At 42.7% G+C, this 27,414-nt stretch overlaps 2 protein-coding genes across 4 annotated transcripts in view; one reads left to right on the top strand and one right to left on the bottom strand.

The window, feature by feature from the left end:
* The window catches only part of glmna (glomulin, FKBP associated protein a), a 53,436-nt gene extending 48,158 nt beyond the window's left edge, over positions 1-5,278 (bottom strand). For 2 of the 3 annotated variants that reach the window (XM_034182999.1, XM_034183001.1), the window contains exon 1: positions 5,160-5,278. The gene's annotated coding sequence lies outside the window, so the exon portion shown is untranslated. The remainder of the gene's footprint in view (positions 1-5,159) is intronic. The other variant, XM_034183000.1, reaches the window with a different exon arrangement.
* A 13-nt stretch (positions 5,279-5,291) lies between these two features.
* The window catches only part of rpap2 (RNA polymerase II associated protein 2), a 54,322-nt gene continuing 32,199 nt past the window's right edge, over positions 5,292-27,414 (top strand). The window contains exons 1-7 of the mRNA XM_034182998.1: positions 5,292-5,353; positions 8,977-9,022; positions 9,229-9,331; positions 20,501-20,599; positions 20,695-20,760; positions 20,833-20,921; positions 21,022-21,057. Of these exons, the coding sequence (XP_034038889.1) occupies positions 5,299-5,353; positions 8,977-9,022; positions 9,229-9,331; positions 20,501-20,599; positions 20,695-20,760; positions 20,833-20,921; positions 21,022-21,057 (494 nt within the window). The 5' untranslated portion in view covers positions 5,292-5,298. The remainder of the gene's footprint in view (positions 5,354-8,976; positions 9,023-9,228; positions 9,332-20,500; positions 20,600-20,694; positions 20,761-20,832; positions 20,922-21,021; positions 21,058-27,414) is intronic.

The raw sequence follows: 27,414 nt of genomic DNA, 5'->3' as shown, positions 1-27,414 counted from the left end.
CAACTGTTTTACCAAGCCATGACAATGTAAACATGACAAATAATTACCTTTTTAGATGGCTCCAAATGCTTTCTCCAGGTCATTCAGCGCATGTACGAATGGCACTGCTGAAGTGGTCCTCTGTGATTCAGGAAGCGATTAAAGCTGCTATCAACAGACAACTTGCCGTTTTCAACAGACAACTTGCAGAGAAAATGATTAATTTGCGACAAAATAATTATTTTATATACACAGGGTCCAGCGTAGAGTGTGTGGCAGGCGGTGGAACAAAGCACGGCATTCAGCTGGGAACACAGCAGGTGGGATCATCACGACGACGTGTGTGCAAGTGCAAGGATCAAAGTCCTGCACATGTCAGTGCACCTTTAGGATGTTCTGGAATAACCCAGGAACCACAAAGTCTCAGGCCTCTGATGAAATAGAAATTGCTGGAACACCAGTGTCCATGTGCACAGTGAAGCAAATTCTACATTTCCATGGACTAAGAGGATACCAGCCAAGAAAGCAGCCCCTATTCCAAAGCTGACACCTTCAAGCTAGACTGAAATTTGCAGCTGCCCACATGGACAAGGTTTTATGGTCAGATGAGACAAAGATTAAGTTATTTGGCCACAATGACAAGAGGTATGTCTGGAGGTGTAAAGGTGAGTCTTTCAAACCTAAGAACACTATCACCTGTCAATCAAGGTGGTGGCAGCATCATGCTCTCGGACTGTTTTGCTGCCAGTGGTACTGGTGCATTGCACAAACTGAATGCTGAAGAAGGAGGACGACCTCCAAATTCTCAAATCAAATGCTAGACAGCTGAAACTTGGCCAAAATTGGATGGTCCAATGATCCCAAACACACATCAAAACTGGTTCTAGGTTGGATAAAGCAAGAAACTGGAATGGCCTTCCCAAAGCCACAACCTCAACCCTATCAAAAATTTATGGGCTACACTGAAAAGCCATGTTTGTGCCAGGAAGCCAACCAAGCTCTACCAAGAAGAATGTTCAAATATTCAGCCAGATTTTGCCAGGAACTTAGTGATGGCTACCAACAGCATCTAGTTGAGGTGCAGCTTGCTAAGGGACATTTTAGAACCCCAATTCCAATGAAGTTGGGAAGTTGTGTAAAATGTAAATAAAAACAGAATACAATGATTTGCAAATTCCTTCAACCTATATTCAATTGAAGACACCACAAAGACAAGATATTTAATGTTCAAACTGATAAACTTTATTGTTTTTGTGCAAATATTTGCTCATTTTAAAATGGATGCCTGCAACACATTTCAAAAAAGTTTTTTCAACAAAAGACTGGGAACGTTGATGAATGCTCAAAGAACACCTAATTGGAAACAGTGCAGAAGAGTGTCGTGATTGGGTAGAAAAGAAGCATCCTCAAAAGGCTCAGCCATTCACAAGCAAAGATGGGGCGAGGATCACCTCTTTGTGAACAAATGTGTGAAAAAATTGTCCAACAGTTTAAGAACAATGTTTCTCAATGTTCAATTGCAAGGAATTTAGGGATCCCATCATCTACAGTCCATAATATAATCAGAAGATTCAGAGAATCTGGAGAACTTTCTACACATAAGCGGCAAGGCTGAAAACCAACAATGAATGCCCATGATCGTCGATCCCTCAGGTGGCACTGCATTAAAAACCGACATTATTGTGTAAAGGATCTTACCACGTGGGCTCAGGAACACTTCAGAAAACCATTGTCAGTTAACACAGTTCGTCGCTACGTCTACAAGTGCAAGTTAAAATTGTACCATGCAAAGCGAAAGCCATACATCAACAACATCCAGAAACATCGCCGTCTTTTCTGGGTCCGAGCTCATTTGAAATGGACAGACATAAAGTGAAAAAGTGTGCTGTGGTCTGATGAGTCCACATTTCAAATTGTTTTTGGAAATCATGGATGTCATGTCCTCCAAACAAAAGAGGAAAAAGACCATCCAGATTGTTACCAGCGCAAAGTTCAAAATCCAGCATCTGTGATGGTAAGGCGGTGTGTTATTGCCCATGGCATGGGAAACTTACACATCTGTGATGGCACCATCAATGCTAAAAGGTACACCCAGGTTTTGGAGCAACACATGCTGCCATCCAAGCCACGTCTATTTCAGGGACGTCCCTGCTCATTTCAGCAAGACAGTGGCAAGCCACATTCTGCATGAGTTACAACAGCGTTGCTTCATAGTAAAAGAGTGCGGGTCCAGACCTGTCACCCATTGAAAATGTGTGGCGCACATGTACAACCCCTGGCAAAAATTATGGAATCACCGGCCTCGGGGGATGTTCATTCAGTTGTTTAATTTTGTAGAAAAAAAGAAGATCACAGACATGACACAAAACTAAAGTCATTTCAAATGGCAACTTTCTGGCTTTAAGAAACACTATACGAAATCAGGAAAAAAAATTGTGGCAGTCAGTAACGGTTACTTTTTTAGACCAAGCAGAGAAAAAAAAATATGGAATCACTCAATTCTGAGGAAAAAATTATGGAGTCATGAAAAACAAAAGAACATTCCAACACATCACTAGTATTTTGTTGCACCACCTCTGGCTTTTATAACAGCTTGCAGTCTCTGAGGCATGGACTTAATGAGTGACAAACAGTACTCTTCATCAGTCTGGCTCCAACTTTCTCTGATTGCTGTTGCCAGATCAGCTTTGCAGGTTGGAGCCTTGTCATGGACCATTATCTTCAACTTCCACCAAAGATTTTCAATTGGATTAAGATCCGGACTATTTGCAGGCCATGACATTGACCCTATGTCTTTTTGCAAGGAATGTTTTCACAGTTTTTGCTCTACGGCAAGATGCATTATCATCTTGAAAAATGATTTCATCATCCCCAAACATCCTTTCAATTGATGGGATAACAAAAGTGTCCAAAATATCAACGTAAACTTGTGCACTTATTGATGATGTAATGACAGCCATCTCCCCAGTGCCTTTACATGACATGCAGCCCCATATCATCAATGACTGTGGAAATTTACATGTTCTCTTCAGGCAGTCATCTTTATAAATCTCATTGGAACGGCACCAAACAAAAGTTCCAGCATCATCACCTTGCCCAATGCACATTCGAGATTCATCACTGAATATGACTTTCATCCAGTCATCCACAGTCCACGATTGCTTTTCCTTAGCCCATTGTAACCTTGTTTTTTTCTGTTTAGGTGTTAATGATGGCATTCGTTTAGCTTTTCTGTATGTAAATCCCATGTCCTTTAGGTGGTTTCTTACAGTTCGGTCACAGACGTTGACTCCAGTTTCCTCCCATTCGTTCCTCATTTGTTTTGTTGTGCATTTTCGATTTTTGAGACATACTGCTTTATGTTTTCTGTCTTGACGCTTTGAGGTCTTCCTTGGTCTACCAGTATGTTTGCCTTTAACAACCTTCCCATGTTGTTTGTATTTGGTCCAGAGTTTAGACACAGCTGACTGTGAACAACCAACATCTTTTGCAACATTGCGTGATGATTTACCCTCTTTTAAGAGTTTGATAATCCTCTCCTTTGTTTCAATTGACATCTCTCGTGTTGGAGCCATGATTCATGTCAATCCACTTGGTGCAACAGCTCTCCAAGGTGTGATCACTCCTTTTTAGATGCAGACTAACAAGGAGATCTGATTTGATGCAGGTGTTAGTTTTGGGGATGAAAATTTACAGGGTGATTCCATAATTTATTCCTCAGAATTGAGTGAGTCCATATTTTTTTCCCTCTGCTTGGTCTAAAAAAGTAACCGTTACTGACTGCCACAATTTTTTTTCTTGATTTCTTATAGTGTTTCTTAAAGCCAGAAAGTTGCCATTTGAAATGACTTTAGTTTTGTGTCATGTCTGTGATCTGCTTTTTTTCTACAAAATTAAACAACTGAATGAACATCCTCCGAGGCCAGTGATTCCATAATTTTTGCCAGGGGTTGTATATTAACCAATCGGTCAACATCTGTACTGAAAAACTCAGTACGTCTGTTATACATGTACCGACAAATATGACATATACTCTAAAAACAAACCCTTAATTATTTTCCCTTGAAGAATCAGCCATATCCATAGAAACTCAGCTGCACAGGAGTTATGTGATGTTGATCAGCCAGTCAGAGTATTTTGACTTCCATACCTGTCACCACTGCTTAATTATTTTCCATCATGCACATCTTCACATGCTGTGCTAAATTTTACTAAAATCTCACCATATGCAATTTCATGAGACTATCATATCTGTTACTGCTTTGAGTGGTCCTGCTGTGATTGAGCAGTCCCAGAGACTTCTCATTTTCAGGATGAAGAAATTATGTTAGTGTTGTCCTTTCAGCTGCCACAGCGGACACAGCCAAATCTGCATTGGTATTTGGCATGGGTTTTATACCGGATGCCCTTCCTGACACAACCCAGAGAAACATACACAGCCCCTGGTCTTCAGAAGAGGTCTCCTATCCAAGGATTAAATAGGATCTACACTGCTTAGCTTCTGAGATCTGACCAGATCAGACTGGCTGAATGATGGAGAAATAATGGACGAACCCCAATTCTCTGGGACAGGACCACTGAAAGCTGTAACCAAACAATTTCACGGAATTTTCCAAACTTTTGTTTGGGGGTACTGAGAGGAAAACATCAATATATGCTCTACATACATTATAAACCCTTCAGCAACACAGCTGGTTGTTTTTATTTCCAAATACAGTATCAAAAAGACTAAACACATTGTCCTGCCAAAGTTATCAATGCCAATCCAAATGAATGCCATGCTACAAATTACCGCTGGAGGACGTTCAGTTTATCAGAGATTGATTTAGAAAGTGGAGCCAGACGATCGAGACCAGATTTTTCTCAGTCGGATGGCAAAAATTCCGAGTTTCCAATTTCAATTGAATGCAGCAATATTATCCTACCGTCCGTGAAGTGACACTTTCACTGCATTTTAAATTTAATATGAATTTAAACTGTCTGTGAGTGATTAGATTAAACATGACAATAAAAAGAACAGCTAGCATAACCCAATGCTAGTCTAAACAACCAGGTATAATTTCAGAGCAAAACCAAAGTTTTGCTGTAACAGCATAGCTGTCGTAACACACCTTACTAACACCGCTCAACAGTGCTGACGTTGAAAGTGAACAATAGCATAGTTTAAATCAGTAACCCACCTTACATTTTCTAAAATAACCACTTTACCACGCTGTGTGAAGAGAAGCACCGCGTCACAGCTAAATTGTCCGTGTGGACTAGCCGTAGATTTAATGACGTCATCGGTCAGAGTTGAAACTGCAGCAAAACAGAAGCAACATGGAGGTGAGGAGGAACAGAAGGGGCGCTGGCTCCTCCAAAACATCGAAAAAAGGTTCGCTTTCACTCATAATCAACTTGGTGATATTACACAGACCCGAATATGTGAAGAATGAATATGAAGGTCTAAATCTCGTGCCGTTTGGCTCCACTTTAATGTGGTGACTCAAAAACTATAAATGTCATCATCGTGTGAATGATCAATTTAACAGAATATATAATGAGGACAACCTCTGGTGACGTGGTGCATCTGATGAAGTTTGATGCACAACATAAATTGAAAAAGCAATTTTTTTGTTTGGAAATGGCTATTTGTACGTAGCCGTACTAATAACCCCAAATTCTATTTGATAGTAGTACAGCCTTGTTATGGTTAGCATTAGTAGTTGTAGTTAACGTAGTTTAGGAATCTTGAGTAATGAACAAGTACGTACCATCATGATCATGTGACCTATATTGCCCAATGACAGACGCTAAATTCATTACACAAATACAGCTACGTATGGATAGCCACTGCCTTTTGTGTTACATGTTATACTCTGTAGTTGTGCCTGCCCCCTGTTGGAGGCTTTGCGGATTAGAAACAGGTGTGGAAGTCAGTGAGAGCCACAGAAATGTGTTAAATCACAGAAGTAAGCTGTTACTTTCTATTTGGCTCACAGTTACAAATCAACCCTGTGAAAAAGATTAAATTCACCAGTACATTGAATGTCTGGCCCTTTGTTTTGGCTGCCCCCTGGTGATTGACAAATATTCTTTAACTTAATAAACTATTGTTAAGCAGATCAAACCATCCATTTTCTGCACCCACTTATTCCAGTTAAAGGTCAGGGGCTGCAGCCTAGCCCAGAAGGGGGGTAGACCCTGCACAGGATGTCAGTCTGTCACAGGGCCACATATAGACAGACATCTGCATTCACACGCACACACTCGTGTTAATTTCATCAGCCGAGATGAGATGAGACGACATGAAATGTCTTCGACAATTGTCATTTTTTCATGAGGAAGACGAGACGAGGATGATACTCCGTCAGTGTTCTATAACACTAAGATTAACATGCATTATTATTGACCAAAAAAGACAAGAGTAAAATGTTTTGCATTAAATAAAAAATGGAACTAACATCTCTCCATTTTCACCTACGAGCTCGTATGCTTTGAAAATGTTTCTAAAATGTGTCAAATTCAACAAAGTTTCCAATTCACCAAACATGCATATCTTTGGATTGGGGGGGGGGGGCATCTGGAGGGAACCTACACATTTTTTTTTACACTTAGAATGTTAATTTTTGTATTAAATATAATACATTTAATTGTAATGTAATTTTATATATATATATATATATATATATATATATATATATATATATATATATATATACATGTGTGTGTGTGCATGTCAAAGGAAAGACCTTTGGGCACCTCTGCTCTAAAGCATGCAGTTTTGAAATTACACATATCTTGAAATTAGCTCAGTTTCCTTCATTTCCATAGCCTAGGCCTGGTCATACTTGTTTATTTCGAAGTATTTCAGCATTTGACTTCACCATTTGGTCATTTAACTTCTTTAACTGAAGAAACCAATCTACTGCTGTTATTCCAACACCTTCTTTGATTGCTGAGTGGGTCAATTACCAAACACCAGCTATAAGTACCCAAACAGTGGGTCTCAAATTGGTCCTCAAGGACCACCTGCATGCTTTCCGTCTCTCCCTGCTCTGCCACAAACTGATAAGCTCTCTCAGTTGTGACCAATCAAGTACTATCAGACACCTGTGTAGGTTAGGTGGTCTGTGAAGACCGATGTAACAGTTTGTCTTCCCCCTGGATATCCTAGGATATCTCACCCGTCAGGGGGAGTTGTCCTAGGATATCTTACCCCCACCCTGGATATCACCCCAATATCTTGCCAAAATGAAGTCTTGCAATATGTGTTTATCAGTATGTATGTTTGTTTGTTTGTTTTGGGGTGGGGGGGTTGTCTGTAATCACCCCCCCCCCCCCCCCCAACACACACACACACTTCATAACAAGACAAACTCTCAGCTTCTCAACCCCAAGTTCTGTAGGAATGCTGGGACCATACATTTTAAGGACTTCCTTGACTTGGTCATCAGAAGTGTACCTTTATGCTCTGAAATGGCTGAACTTGTAGAAGCATTAAAGCCTGGGTCCCACCGAATATTGAAGGATGAAGGAGCCACGCATGGGTGTGGAGTGATTATTCAAAGAATGACCCACGTTTTCATCTAACACATATCCACTACTAAGGTGCCTCTCTGTACCCCGCACGTGCCACGTAGAAGCCACGACCGACAGGTCATTAGAGACTCAAATGGCTTGTATCAGCCATGCTAAGCCACGCATGAGCCACGTATGAGCCACGCAGTGCTGTGTAGCGTGATGTTATCAAGCTATAAAAACATTAAATATAGTTACCTTAAGCTGTTCAAAATATATTCCACATGGAGCAGGAAAGAGAGGAAAAAAAGCATCCAGATGAAACAGTCCTCTGTGATTCTAGAAGTGATTAAAGGTGTTTTCAGCATCCAAGGTTTGGCAGAAAATGATTACATTATTTATATAGAGCTCAGCACACAGAGCAGGTGGAATTGTGTGCGCAATAGGAGAGCCGTTCCAAAAATAGCCTCTCAGGTCCTGCGTAACTGCCAGGTGCACGGATAATGGGCTTTTAGCAGACTCGTAATCACCACGCAAATGCCTCTAAGCTGTCGCAGTAACTCGAACACAAACTGTGCCACGCTGTTGTTGCTAAATTTTGAACATCTTGAAATTAGCGCCACGCTCAGAGAGGAGCCTCGTTAACTGAAGATAATGCCTCTAAGAGCCACTCTGAGCAACTATACTGCCACGATAGCTCACAAACAAAAAAAAACAGGGTGCGTGGTCCTTCTTCACTGCTTCACTCGGTGGGACCGAGGCTTAACTTGCCTCGACAGTGGCATTCATGTCTCTGAGTCCTCTCCCTTCAATATCGAGAGGCGCCTTGGGAGAGATTATGGAGTTATGAGGTCACTGGACAGAGGTGTTTGGCTATGCCAATACCTTTGCAGTAGTACAGAGGTCCAAGTCTTGCAGATGCTTGTGCTTCATGTCTTTCTGTGAGGTTGTGCGACTTGATGCTAACAGTGACCTGAGGTGACCACTGGAGATCTTTGATCCTAGGTTTCTATGAGGGATTCTTTTGTACAGCTGGAATGACTTTGTGTCAAATTAACACTTACCGGTACTTAGGACGGCTCTGACGAAGAATAAGACTTAGAATTCTGAGGGAATACCAGCCACAACATTTTTGACATATGGTGTTTTTCTTGGTGCATAATCCAACATGCAGCTGGACAAGGCCAAAGAGATGCCCATGTTTCAGTTGGTGTGACAGATAAATATTACATTTGAGAAATGGGGATAGACCAGTTATCTGCCTTCGTGGTTGCCATCCAGGACTCAGGACTATTCTCGAGTGTGATGGTTGCAGTGACACATGGAAGCAGGATGTATGCTCATCGTCCACATGCTATGTATTACCACTCTTTTTTTTTATTTGAGAGTGAGTTCACTGGTGTGCGTTGGGTTTCAGGTTGCTTTAAAGATGCTCTGGTGCTTAATGTCACTAGTTGCAATAATAATTTGAGTTGGATTCCTGTTTGTTTTTTGCAGATAACAATGGTGTCAAGGCACAGAGTGCTGAAGAACAAGCAAGAAGGTCTGAAACATAATTTTTTTTCTTGGATTCTAAAAAGGTTGATCATGAAATATGAATCTCATATGGGAGATATAAGGCTTTCTATACAGTGTTTCAGTTTTTGCTCATTTTCTGCATGGTTAGTGCTACACATTAACTCTTATTGAGTAGGATGTAACTCCCAGCTCCAATATTCCTTTAAATGTTTGCACTGTACCCCGTGTCAGGAGAGAAGCTCTGAGGGAGAAATTGGAGCTGGAGAAGAGGGCTCTGCAGGTGGTGGAGCGCCTCCTGGAGGACAGTGTGCTGGAAGATTACCTGACTGACTGTGTACGTTCCATCATGACTTCACTTTGCAAGTGTGCAAAATGCGGGTGACTTAAAAGTCAAACATCATGATCCAAACTAATTATGTGACAAGAAGTCCTGAACAATGAGTATAAAGTGACATAGAGGTGAAATGTGCTTCTTCTTTTGTCTGCTGGGGTCCCAGTTGCAGAAAGCGCTGAGCATTGTGGTTACACATCACGTAGCTGCCCGTAGTGTGTTCCCGTGTGCACGAACCGTTGCAGCGGCACAGTGCACGCCTGCCGGCCGGCTTACTGTTTTCATAGTTCGCTCATACGAGCTGTTCTGCCATGAGTTGTACTTATTCGTACTTTGTGTGAAGAGGCTCTAAGATGTGTTGTGAGTCATTTCAGTATTCTCTGGTTGCAAAAACAGCGTTTTTAGTTTTAGAAGTGTTTATTTTTCACTAACCTTTACAAAATATATGAGAAACATGTTAGATTTATACAGAAATATGATGTTTTCCATATGCTTATTTAATGGTTTATTGTGTTTGAGTGAGCGGCCAGCTGACAACACACTGCCTTTGTGTAGTAGGATTGGTAGTTGACATGTCCTGTCCATCCCTCGCACCAATCAGGGGGAAGTCTCCATGTGATCTATGACAATCCTACCAAATGTAGGTCATGATGTCTGATTGAGTGATAGAATTTTTCCACTTCAGGCATAGAAATTCTGAATTCTTTCCAGGCAGCACAAATTTTGATCATGTTGGCAATATACAGCGATATTATGAATCCCTTATTTAAATACTAAGGAATAAAATTATAGTGTTGCCAAAGGAAATTTTTCTTATGACTTAAAGCTGGAAAAAGAAGCCGTACAGCTTTAATGTTTTACAGCCAATTTTCTTTAGACAAGTCAAGGGGTGAATACATGAACATTTCAAAGTCACTGAATATGTCTCAGACTACACATTAGTCATATTCATTACATCAGCCAGTTCTCAAAACGTAGTGACCGTGCAAGAAGGAGACGAGTGACGGAAGCCACCAAGGCACCCATGACAACTCAGGAGTTATGGGCTTTTGTGGCTGTAACTGGAGAAACTGCATTGTGCAGCTTCTGTCTGTTTCATCACCACTGACAGGTTTTGATGGTGTCATGGAACACAGATGCATTTTTTTTTGTAACTGTTTATTGTTTTTTTTACAGTTATTGTCCCACAAAGGTGATAGATACAGAACATACGGAACACAGATGCATTTTATTGAAAAGATGCAAACTTTCATCTACAGTTTGTCAAAAGTCACATGGGAGACTCAAGCCTAGATCTAATCGTTTTTTTGTAGGAAAATCCTTCTCTAGTGCACTTCACCATGGAGCTGTTACAGACTGGTGGCGCTGTCTCCAGTTTGACCAACCAAACCATCTTTTATTTTTTTGTAATGCAAATTTTATTCAGTTTTTGTTTTATAAAACACACAAGTATATAAAACACAGAAGTATATATGCCACACTGACCGTTTTAAATCTACTTTACAGTTAGCCAGTTGGTACAATCATACTGATGCATTTTACATAGGAGGCTGTATGTCACTTTCTCATAAGACGCCAGTTTAACCATAGTTGTCAGCCATTCATCATAAGGAGGAGGGTTCTTTTTCATCCAGTGTCTTAATAGAATCCTTTTTGCTGTAGTCAGAGCCAGAACAAGCGACCTCTTATCAAAAAGTGAGAAGTGTGAGTCTGGGAGTTCTATTGTGGAGCCTAAAACTGCAAGTCTGGCAGTGATATTAAACCTTCTTTTCAATACTTCAAAAATGACTTCCATAATGTTCTTCCACCAATCTTGAAGAGCAGGGCAGGTCCAGAGAATATGTAGGATAGATGCTCCCTCCTGATCACATCTCCAGCATGTGTCTTTAGGAATCAGATTCCATTTATGAAGTTGCTGAGGGGTCCTATGCCACCTACGAATGATTTTCAACTGAATAAACTTGTTACTCATTTCTTTATACATTGTGTTTAAATTTTGTAAACATGAGTGCCAGTCATTTTCAGATATGTCCAAGGCCAAGTCTTCAGTCCAGTGTTTTTTAACCTTTGATAATGGGTCGCCCGTTTGAATAAGTAACATTTTGTATATGTTAGAGGTAATACCTTTGCCACTGGTCAACTTACAAAGCAAGATTTCCACAGAGCTGCCCGAAGGATAGCTGAGAGGGCTTCCCAACCATTTGGTCAACGAACTACATAATTGGACATATCTCCAAAATTGATTGCATGTCAAGTTATACCTATCAACAACCTCATCAAAGCTCAGATAGTTTTTGGTCTTGGCATCAAACAAATGGAATACAAAGGAGATTCCCACTTTATGCCACTGTGGCCAGTTAACTAATTTTCCCCCAATAAGATTTTTTTTATTATTCCATAAAGGAGCTAGTGGTGACTTAAGAAAATCCCAGCGACCCGCTCTATGTAATTTAATCCAAATTGATTTGGCTGCTGTAATAATGGGATGATCCCTGTGTATTCCTGTTTTGACACCAAATAAAGTCACCCATGGAGATTCACCTCCATTCACATCAGACTCCAGCTGAAGCCAGGGAGGTTTATCGGAGGAATTAAAAGTGGGTAACCAAACTCTAAGTTGTTTTACACATAAAGCCCAATAATACCATTTAAAATTAGGTAAGGAAAAACCACCTTTGTCAATACTCGCTTGTAACTTTTTTAAACTCAAACGGTGATGTGATTTTCCCCATAGAAAATCCAATATTAAAGCATCTAGCTCTTTAAAAAAGGAGTCTTGAATATACAAAGGAATATTACTGAGGAGATAAAAAAATAACTGGCGCTGTCATCATTTTAATAGAGTTAATTTTTCCTCACAAAGACAGGTGAATTTTAGACCATCTACCAAAGTCATTTCTTCTTTTCCCAATCAAGGGACCAGTATTCATTTTAACCATATTATTATAATCAGAAGTGATCTGTATACCCAAATATTTAATACTTTTGGGAGACCAACAGAATCTCCATTTTTTAAATAGAGAGGAGGAGCAGTGTCCAGACATGGGCATAGCTTCAGACTTATCCCAATTTACTTTGTATCCAGACAGTAATGTAAAATCTTCAATACAATCTAATAAAATGGGAACAGATTCTTCGGGTTTAGTTAGAAGGTCCAGCATATCATCTGCGTACAAAAGAAGCTTATAATGACTGCTCCCTACATTAATACCATGAATGGCTGTATCACTACGAATTTTTTGAGCCAGAGGTTCAATTGCAATCACAAACAAGCCAGGGCTCAGCGGACAGCTTTGTCTCGTGGACCTTTGCAACTGAAATAGACTAGATATGAGTCCGTTAGTTAAGACACAAGCAGAGGGCTTGTCATATAAAGTTTTTATCCATGTAAAGAAATTACTCCCAAAGCCAAATTTCCCCAACATCTTAAAAAGGAATTCCCATTCCACGCAATCAAATGCTTTAGCAGCATCCAATGATAGACCAATAGTCGGTTGTATCGAGTCATATACATGATATTGTAAATTAACTAGTCTCCTAATGTTATCTTAGCCATATCTGTTAGGAATAAATCCAGACTGATCTATATGTATTAAACTACCAATAACTTTTTTAACCGAATAGCGAGTACTTTTGCTAGGATTTTTTGATCGCAATTGAGTAAAGAAATTGGTCGATATCCATCAGGATCTAAAGCATCTTTACCTTTCTTGTGGATTAGTGTTATAAGTGCAGAATGCATTGATTGTGGTAGTGAACCATTTTGAAAAGCTTCATTATAAATATCTAATAACAGAGGACTTAAAATATCTTCAAATGATTTGTAGAAGTCCAAAGGGATACCATCTAAACCTGGTGCCTTATTCAGTGGCATGCTTTTAATGGCCCGAGAGATCTCCTGTGTAATTAAAGGAGCCTCTAAAAATTCTATATCCTGTTCTGTAAGTTGAGGGAGGTTGAGATCTGCAAAACATTTTTCAAATTTTTGATCATCTAATTTACCTTGGGAAGAATATAGATTATTATAAAAAGTTCTGAATCTATCATTTATCTGTTGAGATGAAGTTGTAACAGTGCCATCTAATTGTCTAACTCCTGGAATGTGGTTCATACTGTTAAGCTGTTTGAGGTGGTAAGCTAGGAGGCGGCCTGGCTTTTCACCCATTTCCCAGTATGCTTGTTTAGTTCGGAACAAAGCGTACTCAGCTTTTTTGGTGTATAAGGTATTTAAGTTATATTTCACATTTATAATTTTGTTCAAAGTAGTCCTACTCTTAGTTTGGGAATGTAGTGACTCAAGTACCTTGAGTTCTGCTTCTAATGTAATTACTTTTTCATTAGAGGCCTTTTTCTTGAAAGCCGCATAAGATATTATTTTCCCTCTTAAATACGCTTTTAGTGCATCCCACCAGGTACTAATAGATGTGTCGCCCATTTTATTTGATTCCTTAAAAAATTGAATTTCCTCTCTAATCAATTTAGTAAATGATTCATCCCTAAGTAATGACACATTCAGTCGCTACCTACGGCTTTTCTGAGTTTGTGAGAATTTTTTTACGCAAAGAAAAACCGGTGCATGGTCTGAGATTACAATGTTACCTATACTTGAGTCAACTGAGTTGTTTACCATCGTTTCTGATATTAAAAAATAATCTATCCTTGTATAAGCATTATGCATGGGTGAGAAGAAAGAATAATCTCTGCTATCGGGGTGCATCAGTCTCCAGATATCCCGAAGGCCGTTATCAGAGCATAATTGCCTGATGGCCATTGCTGACCGGCTTTCTGTATTACTACGTGGTTGTGACCGGTCTAAATCCCTGTCCCAAATTTGGTTAAAATCTCCAGCCATAATTATTTGAGCGCCATCTGAATCCAAAAGAATTTGTGATAGATTATGAAAAAATTCTGGTCTATCCGAATTAGGTGCATAAATGTTACAAAGAATTACTGGTGTGTCCAGCAATTGTCCTTTGACAACAACATATCTACCGTCCTGGTCCTGCAACACTTCAGTTTCATTGAAGTTAACGGCCTTGTGGTGTTGTGTGGGCCGCCAGAAGAGGAGGTACTGCTGGCCCACCACCAGAGGGCGCCCTACCTGAAGTGCGGGCTTCAGGCACGAGAGGGCGCTGCCGCCATGGACACAGCTGGGGGTGACAGCTGTCACTCATTATCTCTTGACAGCTGTCACCCATCCATGCTTCATCATCTCACTCCATAAAACCCGGACGTCATCTCACAAACCGGTTGTTTGTGAAGGGCGAGAAGTGCGAGTTTCACCGCACTACTTTGTCCTTCCTGGGGTTTATCATCTCCTCTAACTCCGTCGCCCCTGATCCGGTCAAGGTTGCGGCGGTGAGTGATTAGCCCCAACCAACAACCCGTAGGAAGCTGCAACAGTTCCTCGGCTTCGCTAATTTCTATAGGAGGTTCATTAAGGGCTACAGTCAGGTAGTTAGCCCCCTGACAGCCCTGACCTCTCCAAAAGTCCCCTTCACCTGGTCGGATCGGTGCGAAGCCGCGTTCAAGGAGTTGAAACGTCGGTTCTCTACTGCGCCAGTTTTGGTGCAGCCCGACCCTAGCCGCCAGTTCGTGGTTGAAGTGGACGCCTCTGACTCAGGGATAGGAGCCGTGCTATCCCAGAGCGGAGAGACCGATAAGGTTCTTCACCCGTGTGCCTACTTTTCTCGCAGGTTGACCCCAGCTGAACGGAACTATGACGTCGGCAACCGAGAACTCCTTGCGGTGAAAGAGGCTCTTGAGGAGTGGAGACACCTGTTGGAGGGAGCGTCTGTGCCGTTCACGGTTTTCACTGACCATCGGAACCTGGAGTATATCAGGACCGCCAAGTGGCTGAACCCCAGGCAAGCCCGCTGGTCACTGTTCTTCGGGCGTTTTGACTTCCGGATCACCTATCGCCCCGGGACCAAGAACCAGAGATCGGATGCCTTGTCCCGGGTATACGAAGAGGAGGTCAAAACTGAGCTGTCGGATCCACCGGAGCCCATCCTTCCTGAGTCCACTATCGTGGCCACCCTCACCTGGGACGTGGAGAAGACAGTCCGGGAGGCCCTGGCACGAAGCCCGGACCCGGGAACTGGACCAAAGGACAGACTATACGTCCCACCGGAGGCCAGGGCTGCGGTCCTCGACTTCTGTCACGGTTCCAAGCTCTCCTGTCATCCGGGGTGTGAAGGACCATGGCAGTTGTCCGGCAGCGCTTCTGGTGGGCGTCTATGGAGGCCGACGTCCGGGAGTACATCCAGGCCTGCACCACCTGCGCCAGGGGCAAGGCTGACCACAGGAAGTCCCAAGGACTGCTCCAACCGCTTCCTGTGCCTCATCGCCCCTGGTCCCACATCGACCTGGATTTTGTCACGGGCCTCCCACCGTCCCAGGGCAACACCACCATCCTCACGATAGGACCGATTCTCCAAGGCGGCCCACTTCGTGACCCTCCCGAAGCTCCCTACGGCCCAGGAGACAGCGGACCTCCTGGTCCACCACGTCCTCCGTCTGCATGGGATACCTACTGACGTTGTCTCGGATCGTGGTCCCCAGTTTTCCTCTCAAGTCTGGAGGAGTTTCTGCAGGGAACTGGGGGCCACCGTGAGCCTCTCATCCGGGTACCACCCACAGACGAACGGACAGGCAGAACGGGCCAACCAGGAGTTGGAACAGACCCTCCGCTGTGTGACATCCGCGCACCCGACGGCCTGGAGCAACCACCTGGCCTGGATCGAGTATGCACAGGTGTCTTCTGCCACCGGCCTCTCCCCGTTTGAGGTGTGTTTGGGGTACCAGCCCCCATTATTTCCCGTGGTTGAGGGAGAGGTCGGTGTGCCCTCGGTCCGGGCCCACCTTCGGAGGTGCCATCGGGTGTGGCGCACCGCCCGTTCTGCCTTGTTGAAGGCCCGGACGAGGGCCAAGACCCATGCAGAACGCCGGCGGCCCCCGGCCCCTGCATACCAGCCCGGGCAGGAGGTGTGGCTATCGACGAAGGTCATCCCGCTTCAGGTGGAATCACCAAAACTGATGGCCAGGTTCATCGGACCCTTCAAAATCCTCAAGGTCCTCAGCCCTGCCGCAGTGAAGCTCCAGCTCCCAGCTTCACTGCGGATCCACCTGGTATTCCACATCTCTAGGATCAAACCACATCACACCTCACCCCTCTGTGCTCCCGGTCCGGCGCCGCCTCCTGCCCGGATCATTGACGGGGAGCCGGCCTAGACAGTGCGCCGGCTCCTGGACGTCCGTCGAATGGGCCGGGGGTTCCAATATCTGGTGGACTGGGATGGGTATGGACCCGAAGAACGCTCCTGGGTGAAGAGGAGCTTCATCCTGGATCCGGCCCTCCTGGCCGATTTCTACCGTCGTCACCCCGATAAACCTGGTCGGGCGCCAGGAGGCGCCCGTTGAGGGGGGGGTCCTGTTGTGTGGGCCGCCAGAAGAGGAGGTACTGCTGGCCCACCACCAGAGGGCGCCCTGCCTGAAGTGCGGGCTTCAGGCACGAGAGGGCGCTGCCGCCACAGACACAGCCGGGGGTGACAGCTGTCATTCATTATCTCTTGACAGCTGTCACCCATCCATGCTTCATCATCTCACTCCATAAAACCCGGACGTCATCTCCACCTCATTGCCGAGATATCGTCGAACCATTCAGATATCGTTCTCAGCCTTGATCTGTGTCATATTAACTGTGTTTAGTGAACTCGTTTTTGCAGCTGTTTTTCTGCGGAGTATTATCTGGGGATTGGTGTGACCGGCGACAGCTTCACTTTACTTCCCCACCAGATAAGTACTGAGACAGGAGCTGCACGAGTGTGTGTTGAGGTGGAGGTGGACTCTCCATCGTTGTTGTTACTGGGTGTGCACACACCCATATCTTATTGTCTCTGCTCCCTGCCAGCAGTACCAGATCCGACCTTCGGAGGCGGTGGCCACCTGGGGACTCGGGACTTGGCGGCTCCAGTATTCTCCGGTTTCGGTGGTGGAGTAAATTGTGTGGTTCGTGTTCATCTCAGGACGGACGTCTCCTATCCTCGAGCCTGCCCACACGTCACCCTTGTGATTGAATGTCTGCAAAATTTCACATTCCTCTGTGTTGTGGTTGTGCTCATTCACAACAGTAAAGTGTTCATATTCGACTCTTTCATTGTCCGTTCATTTACGCCTCCTGTTGTGGGTCCGTGTCACTACATGTGGACAATGATAGACACCCGTCTACTATTGCTTGATCCAGTGCTTGAAAACACTTTTCCTATCCAAGAACCTTTAAACTTAAATGACTCAGATTTGGTTAAATGGGTCTCCTGAATATAAGCTATATCAACTTTAGAGGACTTTAAATATGCCAAGATCTTCTTTCTCTTAATAACATGATTTAATCCCTTTACATTCCAGTTGGTCAACTTAAAGTCAATTACTCCATCAAGTTAAGTAAAATGTAACATGTATATTACATCTGTATACAAAGATAAAGATTAAGGTTGGTCGGTTGTGGCGTAAGATGACCAATACAGGGAAATATAAAAACATGACACACAAAAACAGAACATGAACGCACCCCATAGAACAAGAGTGGGGTGAAAAACAAAACAAAAAGCAAGGCATAGCCATGCTAAAAAAGTAAAAAAAGAAAAACCTTGTGCGATCACTGGCCCTCAACTTCGTGACCCCTCGCCAACTAAATATTACCTCCTAGTAAATTCTCATATTCTAACTTAAATAAACAGAAGGAAAAAAACAGTGCTTATAATTGCATTGTAAAGTAAGAGAATATTAATTACTTATATGAAATGAATGTCATTTTTCTTCTTTTCTTGGGTCGACAAAAATTTACATTTTTCTGAAAATAAATAGTTTGATTTTTTTTTCCTTTATCACAAAAATAAGTAAGATAGTAATAGACTGCGTTTTAATCATAAGTAAAATATCTTTTATCAGCCAAAATAATCTTCCTCCATTTTTCCAATCACAAAAATAAATTAAATTATTTTACTTTTCTTTAATTTTTATATATTTTTAAATCAAAGATCTTTCCCTATTTTTCCATTTTTATCCCTTAATTTCGTTTCATTTACCCCCCCATCTAAGGATAAATAAGTGGGTATGTTTTATTATCATTGTCATCCCTATATGAAATAATTATGACAACAACAATAAAACAAACAAACAAACAATCCATTAGTATTGTTTTTCCCCTTCAATAATATGTGAAGGAAAATATAAGTATGTTAATCAATTGCTATAAGTCTCCAAAAGTCACATCAAAATACAAATTATGAGTTCAGCAAATACAACAGGTAGAGTGAGTTTCAGCACTTACATATGAAAAAATTCCAGTTCACTGATCATTGGTCTTTCGGGAATTTTTTTGCAATAAATTCCGCTGCGTCCCCCGGTGAAGTAAATCTGTGACGAAATCCGTTGTGTTTTATTTCAAGGGTTGCAGGGAAACAGAGAGCATACTCCACCTGCCTCTCTCTCAGAGCAGCTTTAACTTGGTTGAAAGACATGCGGCGGACCGTTGTTTCCCTCGAGTAGTCGGGGAAAAAACATGATTTTAACTCCCTGCCAAATGATCTGATCTCTTTCTCTGGCGACACGGAGTATTTCTTCTTTATCTCGATAGTGGAGCATGTTGACCATCACGGGCCGCGGGCGCGTTCTCCCTGGGCGCGCCTTGGCGCACCCACTCGATGTGCGCGCTGTATCTCCAGCTCCCCGAGTGGGTGGCCCAGCATCACTGGAAGCTGATGTTGCAGGAACTATATCATGTCATTCCCTTCTTTGGACTCTGGCAGGCCCATAATTTTAATATTACAACGTCTCTCCATGTTGTCTAAATTTTCCAAATGGGCTCTCACTTTTTCTAGTTCCTCACGAAAAGTCACCAGCTCAGTCTCTGATGGGCCTCTGCTTTCTTCCAGCGCCACCACTCTCTCCTCCATGTCATCCACACGTGATGTCAATGTTCCAAGTTTCGTCTCGATCTCCCCTATTGACGATTTAATATCTTTCGTGTCTTTTTAAATGTTCGCAGTCGAGTCACGTATTGCCTGTATCTGAGGAGCCAGAAACTCTAGAGTTATTGTCCCTTCACCACTGGCTGTGGCACTTGACGTAGCATTGGATGTAGCATTAGCTTCGGGCTGCAGCGGCTCACCTGGGGCTTTGCTAACATACGCATCCATCTTCTTATTAGCTTTAGCCTGTTGCTCGAGCGGGGGATCGAGGCGTTGTATCTTTCCAGCACCGTGTCCAGGCATTGGTATATCAAGTCAGTTCAGCTTCGAGATTGTTAATCTCACAAAAAGTACAGTCCTTTCAACAAAAAAGCGCGGAATAAAAGATGAATTTCAATATATTTGGCTTAGGGTCACGGAGCAACTTTTCAAGCAGCCATCTTCGCCAAGAGCCCATGTGATCCCCAAACCATCTTTTATGAGTAGCAGTTTATACTGTTTATGAAACAAATTCCAGACTTCATCTTTCTTCAGGTTTCTGTACAACCAAAGCTACACTGTTAATTTGGCTGTTCCCTGTGATTAGCAGGAAATGCAGAGCAATCAGTCAGTGGCTCTGCAAAACTTTGGTAACTAATTCTATAAAAATTATTCAGGTCTGAAATGTTATTTTCTGGTAGATCCAGGTGAGGGCCATTAAGCGTCCTGTTTTGGGCCATGGTTTCAGCAGAGTTCCGGTTCAGGGCGCAATGTAAATAAACCCCGTGAAGTATGGACAACAAGACAACGCTGGGGCACAACAGAAGTCCATCACAGGTGTTACACCTCCTTTAGATAACCCTCTCAACTTGGCAGAACGTATCGTCAACATCATAATCGCCCATGAACTTGCTGGATCAACGCCATCCACATCCTCGCTAGCCATTGTTTACATGCGCTGTGAGATGCCGGAACTCTACTGGCACGCGGCGCATTCTGGGAAGGTCAGGGGGCCGCCAGGGGGATTATGGGAAATGTTAAAGTACCGAATGTTGGCATCTTGTGATGTGCACAAAGACTGTGTCGCCTTTTTGCTAATCATATGGTCCTGATGGTCACTCAGGCCACTGCTGCTTGTGTGATACTGTCCCTTTTGAATTTTCTGTAGTTAACCTGCTCAGTTTTATGTTGTCTCTCCTGTTTTGATGTCTTTTCTCTGCAGACTCAGCTTATCACTCCTGCTCATTACAGAGATGTTATAGAGGAGCGATCCATCGTTAAACTCTGTGGTTACCCTGTTTGCCCAAACCACCTGGGCAAAGTAAGATTATTTGTGTCACTTTACTTAAACCTTATGTCATTTTTTGGTAGTTTTAAAATCTGTGTTATCATTTTGTCCTGTTTATTATTTTATAGATCCTATCACAACAGTACAAAATTTCAACGAAGACCAACAAGGTGTATGACATCACTGAGCGCAAGGTGGGTGCTGGTGCATGTTTGATGAATTTCTAAAGAAACAGTGATAGTAATGTTTGTGTGTCTGGTGTTTAGTGTTTTTGCAGTAATTTCTGTTACAAAGCCTCCAAACAGTTTGAACTGCAAATATCGAAGACGCCTCTGTGGCTTAGGCAGCATGAGCGGTAGGTGCACATCTCCCTGTCGGAATCACTGCTTTGACCTGATCTATGGCTGATTGAAGCTTGTAAAAGCCGTCCGTGTTTTTGCTGTTCTCTCTGACAGGCCTGCACAAGTTACTTTGATGAAGAAAGGAGACCGGTATGTGCAGTGTCCTACAAGTCAGTAAGAATGCTTTAAACACAGCGCTTGTAGATTCTTCGAATTTATTTAAAAGCCATCGAAGCATATAAAAAAATAAGTCTAGCTTCTTTGTTTAAATTTTTTAAACTGTTTGAAACTACTATAAATGTACTGATGGGTACAAAAACAGTTAATAGAATAAAATTTTATTGTAACCAAACTCTCCAAACTACAACCCCAATTCCAATGAAGTTGGGACGTTGTCTAAAATGTAAATAAAAACAGAATACAATGATCTGCAAATTCTCTTCAACCTATATTCAATTGAATACACCACAAAGACAGGATATTTAATGTTCAAACTGATAAACTTTGTTTTTGTGCAAATATTTGCTCATTTTGAAATGGATGCCTCCAACACATTTCAAAAAAGTTGGGACAGTGGCAAAGTTGAAGAATGCCCATAGAACACCTAATTGGAAACAGGTGAATGTCATGATTGGGTATAAAAGGAGCATCCCCAAAAGGCTCAGCCATTCACAAGCAAAGATGGGGCGAGGATCACCACTTTGTGAACAACTCCGTGAACAGTTTCAATCAATCAATCAATTTTTTTATATAGCGCCAAATCACAACAAACAGTTGCCCCAAGGCGCTTTATATTGTAAGGCAAGGCCATACAATAATTATGTAAAACCCCAACAGTCAAAACGACCCCCTGTGAGCAAGCACTTGGCTACAGTGGGAAGGAAAAACTCCCTTTTAACAGGAAGAAACCTCCAGCAGAACCAGGCTCAGGGAGGGGCAGTCTTCTGCTGGGACTGGTTGGGGCTGAGGGAGAGAACCAGGAAAAAGACATGCTGTGGAGGGGAGCAGAGATCGATCACTAATGATTAAATGCAGAGTGGTGCATACAGAGCAAAAAGAGAAAGAAACAGTGCATCATGGGAACCCCCCAGCAGTCTACGTCTATAGCAGCATAACTAAGGGATGGTTCAGGGTCACCTGATCCAGCCCTAACTATAAGCTTTAGCAAAAAGGAAAGTTTTAAGCCTAATCTTAAAAGTAGAGAGGGTGTCTGTCTCCCTGATCTGAATTGGGAGCTGGTTTCACAGGAGAGGAGCCTGAAAGCTGAAGGCTCTGCCTCCCATTCTACTCTTACAAACCCTAGGAACTACAAGTAAGCCTGCAGTCTGAGAGCGAAGCGCTCTATTGGGGTGATATTGTTGTGTGGGCCGCTGAAGAGGAGGTACTGCTGGCCCACCACCACCAGAGGGCGCCCTGCCTGGAGTGCGGGCTCCAGGCACCAGAGGGCGCTGCCGCCTTATGGGAGCAGCCTGGGTGACAGCTGTCACCCATCACTGGACACAGCTGTTCCACTCAGCACAGAGGTATATCAGGAGGACGGCGTCTCCACCTCAGTGCCGAGATATCGCCTTTAGACTGAGGTAACGTACTCTGCATTTATATTCTGATTAAAAGACTTGTTAAACCTTTTCAGGACTGCTGATTACTGAAAGCTAAATTGCTTGGATAAGTACTCACCTGCCTGCCATATTGTGACTAGAGGTGGAGGCGGCTTCTCCCCTCTCCGTTACTGGGTGCTGTCGCATCCACGCCTGTGTTGTTGCTCTCTCCCGCCAGCAGTACCGGATCCGACGAGCGGAGGCAGTGGCCACCTGGGACTTCGGGACTTGGCGGTTCCAGTATTTCCAGGGTTCGGTGGCAGAGGAGATCTGTCTGGGTGGTTTCGGTTCGACTGAGACGGACGTCTCCTACCTTCGAGCCTGCCCACACGACACCAGCGGATTCGACCCCAAATTGTGATTGTTGTATTCATTGTGCTCGTTTCACAATAGTAAACCTTGTTATTCACCTTCCTCCATTGTCCGTTCATTGCGCCCCCTGTTGTGGGTCTGTGTACCTACACTTTCACAACAGATATGGTACTACGAGGTCCCTAAGATAAGATGGGACCTGATTATTCAAAACCTTATAAGTAAGAAGAAGAATTTTAAATTCTATTCTAGAATTAACAGGAAGCCAATGAAGAGAGGCCAATATGGGTGAGATATGCTCTCTCCTCCTAGTCCCCGTCAGTACTCTAGCTGCAGCATTTTGAATTAACTGAAGGCTTTTTAGGGAACTTTTAGGACAACCTGATAATAATGAATTACAATAGTCCAGCCTAGAGGAAATAAATGCATGAATTAGTTTTTCAGCATCACTCTGAGACAAGACCTTTCTGATTTTAGAGATATTGCGTAAATGCAAAAAAGCAGTCCTACATATTTGTTTAATATGCGCTTTGAATGACATATCCTGATCAAAAATGACTCCAAGATTTCTCACAGTATTACTAGAGGTCAGGGTAATGCCATCCAGAGTAAGGATCTGGTTAGACACCATGTTTCTAAGATTTGTGGGGCCAAGTACAATAACTTCAGTTTTATCTGAGTTTAAAAGCAGGAAATTAGAGGTCATCCATGTCTTTATGTCTGTAAGACAATCCTGCAGTTTAGCTAATTGGTGTGTGTCCTCTGGCTTCATGGATAGATAAAGCTGGGTATCATCTGCGTAACAATGAAAATTTAAGCAATACCGTCTAATAATACTGCCTAAGGGAAGCATGTATAAAGTGAATAAAATTGGTCCTAGCACAGAACCTTGTGGAACTCCATAATTAACTTTAGTCTGTGAAGAAGATTCCCCATTTACATGAACAAATTGTAATCTATTAGACAAATATGATTCAAACCACCGCAGCGCAGTGCCTTTAATACCTATGGCATGCTCTAATCTCTGTAATAAAATTTTAAGGTCAACAGTATCAAAAGCAGCACTGAGGTCTAACAGAACAAGCACAGAGATGAGTCCACTGTCCGAGGCCATAAGAAGATCATTTGTAACCTTCACTAATGCTGTTTCTGTACTATGATGAATTCTAAAACCTGACTGAAACTCTTCAAATAGACCATTCCTCTGCAGATGATCAGTTAGCTGTTTTACAACTACCCTTTCAAGAATTTTTGAGAGAAAAGGAAGGTTGGAGATTGGCCTATAATTAGCTAAGATAGCTGGGTCAAGTGATGGCTTTTTAAGTAATGGTTTAATTACTGCCACCTTAAAAGCCTGTGGTACATAGCCAACTAACAAAGATAGATTGATCATATTTAAGATCGAAGCATTAAATAATGGTAGGGCTTCCTTGAGCAGCCTGGTAGGAATGGGGTCTAATAAACATGTTGATGGTTTGGATGAAGTAACTAATGAAAATAACTCAGACAGAACAATCGGAGAGAAAGAGTCTAACCAAATACCGGCATCACTGAAAGCAGCCAAAGATAACGATACGTCTTTGGGATGGTTATGAGTAATTTTTTCTCTAATAGTTAAAATTTTGTTAGCAAAGAAAGTCATGAAGTCATTACTAGTTAAAGTTAATGGAATACTCAGCTCAATAGAGCTCTGACTCTTTGTCAGCCTGGCTACAGTGCTGAAAAGAAACCTGGGGTTGTTCTTATTTTCTTCAATTAGTGATGAGTAGAAAGATGTCCTAGCTTTATGGAGGGCTTTTTTATAGAGCAACAGACTCTTTTTCCAGGCTAAGTGAAGATCTTCTAAATTAGTGAGACGCCATTTCCTCTCCAACTTACGGGTTATCTGCTTTAAGCTACGAGTTTGTGAGTTATACCACGGAGTCAGACACTTCTGATTTAAAGCTCTCTTTTTCAGAGTAGCTACAGCATCCAAAGTTGTCTTCAATGAGGATGTAAAACTATTGGCGAGATACTCTATCTCCCTTACAGAGTTTAGGTAGCTACTCTGCACTGTGTTGGTATATGGCATTAGAGAACATAAAGAAGGAATCATATCCTTAAACCTAGTTACAGCGCTTTCTGAAAGACTTCTAGTGTAATGAAACTTATTCCCCACTGCTGGGTAGTCCATCAGAGTAAATGTAAATGTTATTAAGAAATGATCAGACAGAAGGGAGTTTTCAGGGAATACTGTTAAGTCTTCTATTTCCATACCATAAGTCAGAACAAGATCTAAGATATGATTAAAGTGGTGGGTGGACTCATTTACTTTTTGAGCAAAGCCAATAGAGTCTAATAATAGATTAAATGCAGTGTTGAGGCTGTCATTCTCAGCATCTGTGTGGATGTTAAAATCGCCCACTATAATTATCTTATCTGAGCTAAGCACTAAGTCAGACAAAAGGTCTGAAAATTCACAGAGAAACTCACAGTAACGACCAGGTGGACGATAGATAATAACAAATAAAACTGGTTTTTGGGACTTCCAATTTGGATGGACAAGACTAAGAGACAAGCTTTCAAATGAATTAAAGCTCTGTCTGGGTTTTTGATTAATTAATAAGCTGGGATGGAAGATTGCTGCTAATCCTCCGCCCCGGCCCTTGCTACGAGCATTCTGACAGTTAGTGTGACTCGGGGGTGTTGACTCATTTAAACTAACATATTCATCCTGCTGTAACCAGGTTTCTGTTAGGCAGAATAAATCAATATGTTGATCAATTATTATATCATTTACCAACAGGGACTTAGAAGAGAGAGACCTAATGTTTAATAGACCACATTTAACTGTTTTAGTCTGTGGTGCAGTTGAAGGTGCTATATTATTTTTTCTTTTTGAATTTTTATGCTTAAATAGATTTTTGCTGGTTATTGGTAGTCTGGGAGCAGGCACCGTCTCTACGGGGATGGGGTAATGAGGGGATGGCAGGGGGAGAGAAGCTGCAGAGAGGTGTGCAAGACTACAACTCTGCTTCCTGGTCCCAACCCTGGATAGTCACGGTTTGGAGGATTTAAGAAAATTGGCCAGATTTCTAGAAATGAGAGCTGCTCCATCCAAAGTGGGATGGATGCCGTCTCTCCTAACAAGACCAGGTTTTCCCCAGAAGCTTTGCCAATTATCTATGAAGCCCACCTCATTTTTTGGACACCACTCAGACAGCCAGCAATTCAAGGAGAACATGCGGCTAAACATGTCACTCCTGGTCCTATTGGGGAGGGGCCCAGAGAAAACTACAGAGTCCGACATTGTTTTTGCAAAGTTACACACCGATTTAATGTTAATTTTAGTGACCTCCGATTGGCGTAACCGGGTGTCATTACTGCCGACGTGAATTACAATCTTACCAAATTTACGCTTAGCCTTAGCCAGCAGTTTCAAATTTCCTTCAATGTCGCCTGCTCTGGCCCCCGGAAGACAATTGACTATGGTTGCTGGTGTCGCTAACTTCACATTTCTCAAAACAGAGTCGCCAATAACCAGAGTTTGATCCTCGGCGGGTGTGTCGTCGAGTGGGGAAAAACGGTTAGAGATGTGAACGGGTTGGCGGTGTACACGGGGCTTCTGTTTAGGGCTACGCTTCCTCCTCACAGTCACCCAGTCGGCCTGCTTTCCCGGCTGCTCGGGATCTGCCAGGGGGTAACTAACGGCGGCTAGGCTACCTTGGTCCGCACCGACTACAGGGGCCTGGCTAGCTGTAGAATTTTCCACGGTGCGGAGCCGAGTCTCCAATTCGCCCAGCCTGGCCTCCAAAGCTACGAATAAGCTACACTTATTACAAGTACCATTACTTCTAAAGGAGGCCGAGGAATAACTAAACATTTCACACCCAGAGCAGAAAAGTGCGGGAGAGACAGGAGAAGCCGCCATGCTAAATCGGCTAAGAGCTAGTAGCTACGTTAAGCTAGCAGATTCCTAAAAACACGCAAAGTGAATAATGTGTAAATAATTTAGAGGTGATTCAGCAGAAGGAGTGCTTTAGTTAAGGCACGTAAAGATTACACTGGGAAACAAATCGTAATCTAGATAACTAGATCAATCTAACTGCGCAGATTAAACAGCTAACAGATACAGAAAAACACCGCTGTGCTCCGGAACAGGAAGTGATACAATACCGCAGTGAGAGCCAACCACCAGTAGAGGCAAGCAAGAACAATGTTTCTCTACATTCAGTTGCAAGGAATTTAGGGATTCCATCATCTACAGTCCATAATATAATCAGAAGATTCAGAGAATCATACCGCATGGGCTCAGGAACACTTCGGAAAACCATTGTCAGTTAACACAGTTTGTCGCTACATCTAGAAGTGCAAGTTAAAACTCTACCATGCAAAGCAAAAGCCATACATCAACAACATCCAGAAACACCGCCGCCTTCTCTGGGCCCGAGCTCATTTGAAATGGACAGACGCAAAGTGGAAAAGCGTGATGCAGTCTGATGAGTCCACATTTCAAATTGTTTTTGGAAATCATGGATGTCATGTCCTCCGGACAAAAAAGGAAAAAGACCATCCAGATTGTTACCAGCGCAAAGTTCAAAAGCCAGCATCTGTGATG

Source organism: Thalassophryne amazonica, chromosome 12, assembly GCF_902500255.1.
Source record: "Thalassophryne amazonica chromosome 12, fThaAma1.1, whole genome shotgun sequence".
NCBI classification, from domain to species: Eukaryota; Metazoa; Chordata; class Actinopteri; order Batrachoidiformes; family Batrachoididae; genus Thalassophryne; species Thalassophryne amazonica.
This window is presented reverse-complemented; position numbering and strand designations above follow the sequence as displayed.